The sequence below is a fragment of the Microplitis demolitor genome, chromosome 4 (genome assembly GCF_026212275.2).
Source record: "Microplitis demolitor isolate Queensland-Clemson2020A chromosome 4, iyMicDemo2.1a, whole genome shotgun sequence".
Taxonomy (NCBI): domain Eukaryota; kingdom Metazoa; phylum Arthropoda; class Insecta; order Hymenoptera; family Braconidae; genus Microplitis; species Microplitis demolitor.
In genome coordinates, this window is record NC_068548.1 from 4,360,124 (window position 1) to 4,370,972 (window position 10,849).

The 10,849-nt window shown below is 29.6% G+C and overlaps 1 protein-coding gene across 1 annotated transcript; it reads left to right on the forward strand.

Moving 5' to 3' along the window:
• Positions 1 to 2,901: 2,901 nt before the first annotated feature.
• Positions 2,902 to 6,235, forward strand: LOC103575872 (uncharacterized). Its single transcript, XM_053738399.1, has 4 exons — positions 2,902 to 2,976; positions 4,316 to 4,430; positions 4,495 to 4,629; positions 6,091 to 6,235. Coding segments are annotated over exons 1-4 (294 nt in total). The 5' UTR covers positions 2,902 to 2,975; the 3' UTR covers positions 6,134 to 6,235.
• The last annotated feature ends 4,614 nt before the right edge of the window (positions 6,236 to 10,849 follow it).

Here is a 10,849-nt window from a genome sequence, read left to right on the forward strand (position 1 = left end):
GAGGAATAATGTCATTTTGAAAATTCAATTTTTTTTTTTTTTCAACACCGATAATTTACTATTTATAAAAATTGTATTTTACGTCAACACCGAAATGATTTTTCAATGAAAGGATGTCATAAAAAATATAAAAATAGACACCTCTGAAACGTAAAAAAATATACCGGTGAACTTTTTAATTATCTTTTTTTAAATTAATGACTTTGTTATTTGAAAAATTGTATAAATAACTTATTTCTGATAAGTAACAAATAAAAACTTAAAGTTTTTATATTTTGAGTTTTATTTATTCAATAATACTTTTGTTTGTTGAATTAAAAGTAAATACTGCAACTACTGGTACGTATTAATTAAATACTAAATAGCTACAATTAGATTTTAGAACCGTATATTATGTATTATTAAACTATTTCCTTGTAGAAATGATGAGTCCATTTATTGGTGTTATGTTATTTAATTTATTTTGTGTAACATTAAATGAAATAACTAGCGAAAAAGATGATGAATGTAGAAATGAAGCTCATAAATTAATAGAACTTGAAATATCACATACATTTTACAGTAAATATATTTTTAATTATTTCATAAAATATTTATTTTTTATTTTTCTTCTCGCAGTGTAGTAATAAACAATAAATAATGAATAATAATTTTAAGCGATTGGTTTAATCAAATAATTAACTGATTGTTATTATAAAATAGTCGAAGATTGTAAGTTCGTTGAAATAAATTTTGAGGATCATGGAACGAGAAAACTTAAATTTTCAATAATTTCAAATGAAGCAATATTGGATTCGATAGAGTTAAAAGAAAATGATGGATTACTAGCTGATTTTTCAACTCCTGTTCACATATTATCGAATCATAATAATGATCGTAAAATTAATGAACCCAAAGATAGTTATTATTCTATCAAAACGTCAAATATTTATCGGGTAATAAACCAGCTTTTTTTTTTTATTACTATTTACTTTGTCTCATTTCAAACTATAAAAATGTATTCAAATTTACCATTAAATTTTCCAATACAATAATCTTCAAAAATAAAACCGTATATGCATAAAGATGTGTTTAAAATTGTTTATTTTTTATAGTTTGCTCCCGGACTCGATTATTTTACATTTTATCATAATTCAAGTAGAAAGGCTGCTTTTCTCTATTCATACCACGGACCATTAAATACAAGTTTGGTAATGTATTTTCCCATACCAAAATATAGTCTATTGTTACAAAAAAATGGAAATTCTCACCACTTAAATTGTTGATCGTTTCAAATGTCTATAGTCTACTTGGTCTATAGCAGCCTGTTACAATTTTAACCCTTTTAAGTCATCATTTTAACATCTTTCCGAAGTGACTAAATTAGTACATTATACACCAAGGGAAGAAAGTAGAACATTCCGACCCACGTGTAATATTGCATACCCAAGCCAAGGGCAAGGGTAGCAAACACGTGGACCGATGTGTTACCTTCCCCCGTAGTATAAACACCCGATCTGTACTCGTAGGTATTTTACCGACATTCAATCAGTCTCACCGTGCATCTTACAGTAGTATGTTTAAAATTATATTAAATAATCCTGTAAAGCAGGAAAGTATGTATTCGTGCACACACACACTGGAATATAAATATGGGACTCTTTTAAAGTATGTTACAATACGATAATACGCTTGTATCATAATTGGTTTTAGAGTATAGTTATTCTAACCTTAAAATAGTAACCTTAAAAATTTGTACTCTATGGGTAATACCAGCCTGACAGACCACTATTAGAAATAGACTAGGTTTTTTTACTTTTGAAAAGGGGACTTTATCTATTTACATGAATAAAACTATATTTTCATGGAAAAGACATGATTTAATAATATTATAAACCTTATTTATTTTGAAGCTTCACATTAATTAATTTTTTAACATAAACATATTAAAAACAGTTTTATTGTCTATATTTTATTATCGTTTTATTAAAAAGGATGGAAACATTGGAAATTACATACTTCGACGTTTACCAAAAATTATAAATAACAATTATCAATATATTTACGTTAAAATACTGGATGCTTATCAAGGTAGGAAAAAAATTCGGGCTATATTTTCAATATAACTGTTTAATATTCTAAAATAAAAATAATTATTATTATTATGATTTAGCAATTTCACATGTGGATTCATATATATCTGATTATTTGCCAAGAGAAAAAATCAGTTTGGAAGCTACCCATATCAATCAGGTTAATATAAAATTGCTGGTTATCTTGGACTTAGAAGAAAATTATACGTAATTAAATTATATATTAATGAAATTTTTTATACTCATATTTTATTAATATGTAGTTTATGCGCTTAAAGTAATAAAAATTTATAATTTTACAGTAAAACAACTATTGAATTAATTAAAACTCTTCTGATGTTTTACAATTATAATAACATGCTGTTTAGTAACTTTGAATCGCCGTCAATTGGATTTACGTTGAAAGGGATTCTATTACCAAAGGTAAAATTATTTACACCTATACACATTATTGATTTGTAACCCAGTATCCCCTATATACAGTCAACTATCCATTGATAAGCCTTCCTCTAAAGCGACAGTTACAGAGTCCAAACAAATCCCCCCACTCGACCATAAGCCTCTATAAAAATTTTCCCTACGTCTTCTAGACCGGGCTTATGGCAAGTAGCGGACTGTATTTACTTTGATTCGTTAATAGTGCTTTTTATATATATATATATATATATAAAAAAAAAAAAAAAAAAAAAAAAGAGTGTCTTTAACATACCATTTTAGAGAGTTAAAATGTTGTACATAAGAATAGCCCTTTCAATGATATTGTATTTTATTTTCAGGACATGAACACTAGTCCTAATTCTACAGTTTTGACATCTGCATCTATAGATAACTTGAAGGAATTCGTAGAAAAACTCACGCCATATTTTCACCTAGAAAACCATGATATTGTGACAGTTTCAACTAAGTATGTATCTAAATCAATACAACTAAAGAAATATAAAATCTAGTAGCATGCCAGAAAAATATGCCTTTAAATGCCTCAAGCCGGTTTCATAAATTATTATTTTGAAGGTTCATCCTTTCCAAATCGCACTTTAATACCAGTGAAACTCTTTATCATCATGACTGACTATAGTTAAATATCTATAAAGTTAACGCACCTGACCAGGACAATTCCATAAATTTAATACACATTTTTGTCCTCCCTGTAGAAAGACTCGTGTCTTATTTGCGCAGGTCGGCGCAGTAAAATGCGTAATCTCTGACAAAAATAATAACCTACGACCTAAATTCAATTTTGAAATGTTCATTTTTTAGGTTAGGATTCAAGTGAAGATGTAGTAAAGGTGTACTTGGAAAATTTTGAATTTCCTGCCATTAAGATTTTTTTCTATTTGTCACGGAAAAAAATTTTAGTATTAGTTTTAAGAAAAGAGTGACTTTATAGAGATTCTATTGTGAAATTTCTAAACTGCGCATGCTCATGTGCGACTAATTGAGCTAAGCTGGCTACGGCCATGTTCTATTGGACTTGAAGTCCAAATGGTGTTTAACTGGTCCGCTCGCATCAGCGCACAGAGCAGTTTCTACCTCGCCTTCTCACACTTATATCCCGAATTGAGCAAAATAGAAACTGCTATTTGCGCAAGCGCGAGTAATCAGTTCAACACCGTTGCACTTTAAACCTAAAAAAACATAACCTATGTCGAAGGCCTCTTTTAAGTAAAAAAGTTTTTGATTCGGTTGAGAACACATCCGTATATTTTAACCTTTTAGCTGCGTGGCAATGACACATGCGCAAGAGGCAATGGTGTACGCATGCGTATACGTACGTTCTTGGTAAGAACCCGGTGAACATAGTATCGTCTGTAGGCATAAAATGGCATTTTTTTCGTGCACTGCCCAAATTATTATATAGATTTAGTAAAAATGAGTGTTATACTCTCGTGTGTTAACACCACTCGCCTAAAGCTCGTGTTGACTTCACGCTAGAGTATGATACTAATTCCTACAAGACCATTACTAATAAATTATATATTTAAGGCGGCTAATTATGCCGGATACCACAATAAGAGGATTCACTGAAGCTAGTAAGGATTCATATAATTTTAGTTATTATGGTTTAAAAGTTATATAAATAAAGGACAATACTTAAAAATAAGAAAACTTGAAATAGGGAATCAATACGTTTTTAGTAGTTTTTAATACACTTATATTAATCAATAGCTATCTTCATCTTATAAGATATAGAATATATGCGTCAATTAAAAAAAAAACACTGAAATATCTTAATAATTTGTTAGTGATTATCAATGAGCACAAAATCTGTGAAGGTAATGAGAAGCCGACAATCATTTTTTTCCGAAGTATTGATCATCAAGCAGGCCATGGTACATGGTTATCAAAAATTTTCCCAATGTAAGTTTATTGAATTATGTTTGGTAGATGCATGAAATTGAAACAATTATTATCACTATTTTAGGTTTTGCAACAACAATTTCACAATTAGATTGAAAAGCATGTGTCCAGAAATTGTGGCCAATGTTCAGCCGGGTTATGTAAATGTTCTGCAACTATGGCCTTCGTGTATTATTACTGAGTACTCCAGATACTTCAGGTATATAATCACTGTTTGTTAATATGTTTTATGTAATTAATTCCCGAAGAATATGCCGTTAAATCGCTAAAGTCAGTCGAATAAATTTTTATATTAACATATTGTCTACTCTAAGTGATCAAGTATGATTTAGAATATCATAAATCATCACTTTGCATACTAAATCACGAGATTGAAGTTAAACGGACGAAGTATATTCCTATTTAATGATTGAAGACACTACCAAATTTTACATTTCTCTTATTTATAACATCACTTTAAATTTAACTATAGTTAAGTTTGCAAAAAATGTGATTTTCTCCCAGTACTTGGATATGATGGACTCTATGACTTCACACATATGTGCATGCAGAATGACTTAATTGTAGAAAAATAATGGGGGAAAAGCCCATTCTATGGCAGACTTCACTATACCTTGGTAGTATAATCCAAATCGCAAGACTGCACATGCGCATTTAATTAATCGGCACACGCATGCGTAAATCAATTTCGCGTCAGCTGAAATTTATAATTTCATGCTTCATATATGATTTATATATATGCTTCATATATGAACCGTATACGCTCTATACATGGACATGTATGACGCAGATATGAATCATACCTGTAGTATATGTGGGCACTTCTGCACTATATATAAAACATGATTCATATTTGAAGTATATATGATTCATTTTTCACGGTTAGTTCGTTAAAAAGGATATGGTCTTTTGAATTTGAAGTGATCTTCTCTTGAATGCACAGAGAGCAGCCTCTATCTAACTTCCTCACGCGTATACCCTAAATAAAGCGAAATAGAGACTGTTGCTTACGCATACGTGAGCGAATCAGTCCAGCTCTGCTTGGATCGTTTCAAACCAACAAAAATATAACCAAGAACAAGGATAATTGATAAAAGTGTACATTGCGCATGCCGGTATAATCTGCGCATGCGCATTATGGTTCGTTAGCTCGTCAGTAAAACTTACGTCACGGAGTAAATTATCTTAGAAATGCATAAAATTTGTAATAGGTGGGAACTAAACTCCCTATTAAAAAATTAAATTTAATGGCTAATGGAAAATTCCACCATTAATAAATTTATTGGAATTTTTCGTCATTAAAAAATTAAAATTAATGGCCAATGGAAAATTTTACCATTAATAAATGAAATTTAATGCTTTGTGGAGTTTTACGCCATTGAAAAATAAAATTTAATGGCTAATGAAATCGCTAATGCATCAAAAAAATTAATGCATTATTTACTACCCTGGTCCATTTGTTGAAATTCTTTTCCGAATCTCGTGATTTGAAAAATTTTAAATGATCCATATGTAATCAGAAATCATAAGCTTTCGAAATAAAAACTTATGGCCTTATGAAGCTTTTATGCATTTTACAGCATATTCATCGCCCATTAATTGCAGAAAAAAAATTATGTAAAATCAAAATCATATTTATAGGTTAATTTTTTTCTTACAGGGACAATGTTTGTTCGGAATTCGATTTAAATGCAACATTTTAATTGTTTGGGCCCGCCATCAATAACAATGAGGTATTGGTGTATTAAGGAATAATATTTTTAGACGGCTACTTTTTATTTTTTGGAAATTTCGAGCATAAATAAATTAAAGTAGTTACATAACAACGAAAATGTTTCTTTTATTACAACTATATTGTAACAATAATAATAATTATTATTACTTGATAAGAACTATAAAAAATTTTTAATTCAGAAAAGACTTATCGAAGTTATAAGTGATTATTTTTTTTTAATTATTGCCAATTACGCCATTATATAAAAAAAAAATTTGTGATCATAACCTTGATAAATCGAATTATGCTATTCAATTACGAAATCACTTACATCACGATGAAATGTCTTTAATAACTGGAGATAACAAAAAAAAGACTTTAAATTTATAAGTGAGGCAATGAATCGTATTTAATTACTTTTTTTATTACTGTAATTGAACGATAAAATTTGTTTTTTAGGGAAAAATTCCAATCGAATTATTAATATTATTCAGTAGATTATATTCATATTAAACATATTTTGGTCACATATATTGTGCGTTTTTGAATTTTTAAAATAGTAGACATCAAAATGTCCTTTAGTGTACTATTAATGTCAATGAGATTTGATATTTTGGTATTCGTGATATTGTCTGCAAATTTAATTGTTGGGGATGGGGACAATATAAATAATAAGTGTGCTAATTATAAAAAACTGGTAAGTATTAATTGCTCTAGTAGTAATATTGAGCGATGGTTGCTCAAAGTTGTTTACAATATCGGCTGAACTTTTGTACAAAAAACTTGAATATTTATTACTCCAGGGTAATAAACTTGTTCGAGTCTATTACAATTTTGTGTTCAAGTTTGAATTACTATTATTATTAAACAAGATTTGATTTATCGCGCCAAGTAATCGGTCAAATACCCTGCCCAAACAACTTGCATTATATCACTTCTATTAAAATATACCGATGACAATAGTATATAATAGATAGATGCTTGTACCTTACGGAAAAAGTGGTACAAGTTTCAACTGATAAGCAAAAGGATCCAGGTTCGAGCCCTGATAATGACGAATAATTTTTCATCGATAAAAAATTTAATATACATCAACTAATCAGTAGAGGAGAGTGGGGTTAACGAACCAAAAATACGTTGACATTTTTTTTTATATCAATAAAAGCAAAATGATAACTTTTTTTTACGAAATTATAATTTATTATATAGACTATCATTTCTCATAAGTACATAACTTAACAAATAATAAAAATTTTCAATAAATACGAAATTGTACAGCTGCGTCAAATGGTTCAATCGTCCCCTTTGCGAGGGCAATCGAACCACTAGTTGGAGGCAATCGAACCAAGAGTATTAGAGCCACAAACGAATGACTTTAATTAATAATTTACTATTCATTACAGCTTAAAACTAAAATTACAACACTTCTAATAATATTTATTATTTTTTATAATATTATATGTTATAACAATCACTTTTAAAACTTCTGCCAATATAATTACTTTTTTTTCTTGGTTAGTTTAGCTTATTTTGACATTTAGTCAAGATGCGCGCGCATGTCTGATTCTGACAGTGTGATTCGTGTGGTTCAACCGACCCCGAAAGTAATGGTTCAATTGATCCCATATGATTTTATTGAAATAATTAGTTTTAAAAGAAATATTCAAGAACTATTTTACTAGAAGTAAAGTTAGAAATTTATGACTAATATATGTAAGAAGGTATTACAAAAAAAATTATAAGATTAAAAAATTATTAAACAATTTGTCAAGAGCTGAGAAAAAAGTTCAGATGCCTAAAAACACAAAAACTTGAATTTTTGAAAATGAAATCATTATATTGGTTCCAAATTTTGGTCAGACTAAGGTTTAGTGTACTAAAATATAATTTCAAGAGGACGACTCGTTTTTATATTTTTTTCGATTTTTTAAGCCTACTGGTTCAACTGCCCTATGGTTCAATTGATCCCACTTTCTCCTACAAATAGTAATTATAAGTAAATATAGTTGGATCAGTTTTTTAACTTCCCGCTAAGAAAATTACAAATTTTCAAAAATTCGGGAAGTTATTGGTTTTAGTCCGATTCTCAGAAATCGAATTTCTAAAAGATATTGACATTTTGAAGTTCTAGGAAGCTATAGTGACTAATTTCACGATGATGCCTGAGTATATGTGTGTATGTAAATATCTGTAACTTTTGAACGGTTGAACCGATTTCGATCTTCAAAATCTGTTCAGTTGTAGAACTCAATAAAACGCGTCGATTGCCACCTTACCCGTCTTAATCGATTTATTCATTCGAGAGATATTGTTTGAGAAAAAATCGTACAAAACGTTTTTGTTCGAGAACAAAGGCATACAAAAGTATTTTCAAGCTTGAAGAGCTCGAAAATGTATCCTCAACATTTATTCGAGCTCAAGGAGCTCAAAAATGGCGGGAAAATTTGGGACTGGCCCGCGGGGTCAACTGACAGACCGATTTTTTACAGAGTTTCGACCCACAGGTGATTTTAGTCATTTTTACAGAGTTCTGACCCCCGGGTGATTTTAGTTTTTTTCACAGCTCTTAGAACTCGAAAACAGTGGTAAGTTTTGGGGCTTGCCCGCAGGATCCTGAGAATACTAAACACACTAATTACACTAAAGTATTAGTGCACAAAAATACTCGGCTATTAGATTTTTTTAGCGTTTTTCAATAGTGTTAATTAGTATTTTTCCGTAAAAAATACTCTCCTCCTTTGCTCTCGTCGTCGAGCCCACATCCGAGTACATATGATATCATATTATCCAATCCCTGATAAGGTAATCAAAGTGGGGTCATATTCTATGATATGTAAAGTATTAAATTCAATAATAATATTAATAACTTTTTTTTTAATCGAATATTTTATATATAATTGACTATAAATAACATCTACCTGAAATTATTATTTATTTTCATGAATAGTGTAATCCTAAATTTCATCAGCCATGTTGTAATCAAAACTATTCATGTAAATTGACAAGACTTGAAGATGACTATATTTGCACAGAAAAAGGTAATGAAACAAATATTTCAATTTGGTATGAAAATTATTATTTTTTTTTTTTATTTTTTGTTACATTGTTTTGCATGTTAGTACCTCTGGGCGCACGTTGTTTGACTGACAGGGATTGTAATGTGAATAGGCATGTAGAATGTTCTAAATATGGCAGATGTGTTTGTGAACCGTTTACTATACAAGTGGATGATTCAACATGTGGGCTATTGATAGGTGATTATTGTCAGGACAATGAGCCTTGTGGTCCAAAACATTCTGTTTGCATTCATAATCAATGTCAATGCGAAACAAATTATTTTCCACAGTCAAATCATATTTGTGTACAAAGTAAGTTATAGACTTATGTAGAAAAATTATATTTTTTGGAATTTTGAAACTTTTGTGTTATATATATATATTATTGTAAGCATGTATTTATTAAATTTGTTTTAACGTAGAAATTTTAGGGGTACCATGTGTAAGTGATACATTTTGTGCACAAGTAAAATTTGCTAAATGTACAAAAAAAAAAATTTGTGAATGTACGTTAAATACAATAACAATCAATCCATATACATGTGGATCGATGATAAATGGTTTTTGTTTATTTAATAACGATTGCGTGTTCGTAAATTCAGATTGTATTGATAATACTTGTAAATGTAAATTTCAACACGTTCCTTCAAGAAAACCTCTTTTGGATTGCATCCCAGGTCTGTATGAATAATGACAATTACTCTTTTAAATTAACCGTAGCAAAATTATGGAATTCGAAATTTATCCTTCTGCTAAGGTTATTTAAACATGACGTGTAATTCCGATCAGTCGTGCAGTGACATAATAGATCACACAATATGCTCAGAAAATAGATGTATTTGTAAATCGAATTATCGTTCAATTAATGGAACAAGTTGTGAATTGATGATTGGTGGAGTGTGTGCGAATAATGAATCATGCGTGACTATTAATTCCGCTTGTATTGATAATGAATGTCAATGTAAACCTCAATACGTTCATCAAGGCATCAAATGTATACCAAGTAAGTATAAATTAATAAAAATAGTAAGGATATCTTCCACTTCAATAGACGCTAGTATACCACTATTTTTTGGAAACTATACGACTATAACTAGAGTAACTTTAGTAGCATTGTCTTAAGTGAGTTTATTGACGAAAGTCTTTCAACAAGACTCTGACAGAAGATTCCAACAAGATTTTACGAAGATGGATTTCATAAGTATATTTTCTACAGATTTTATCAAATATTACTTAAAATCCTCTTTAAATGTTTACGTAAATCTATAAAAACAGTCTGCAGCAATTCTTAACCAAGATATATACTATAACATTGCTAGTAAAAGCTGCTGCAGAATTCCTTAAGATATCGGGTATATTATTTTTTAGCATTAACCGAGGCTTAAATTCAGTAACTACAGCAAACCGGGTGGTCCTTATTTAAATTAAAAGCACTACAAATTATAAATATGATCAGTTGATAAAATTAAATCGAATAGTAAGTGAGCAGCTCTGAATTTACTATACTCATGCTGAAAACATGGGTTACAAAGTAACGAAGTAAGAGTCGCCATCTGCAGGTATCTTAAGCAATTTTTTAGCAAGTCTGACTTAATGAATTTTACGCAAGTATCTGAGACAAGTTTCGCAACAGATTTGCTAAAGACATC

Bases quoted from the DNA above. Each gene is read 5' to 3' on its own strand.
- LOC103575872 (XM_053738399.1), top strand. The intron at 4,431-4,494 runs GTAAGTTTATTG...TCACTATTTTAG, and splicing joins TTATCAAAAATTTTCCCAAT to GTTTTGCAACAACAATTTCA. The intron at 4,630-6,090 runs GTATATAATCAC...TTTTTCTTACAG, and splicing joins GAGTACTCCAGATACTTCAG to GGACAATGTTTGTTCGGAAT.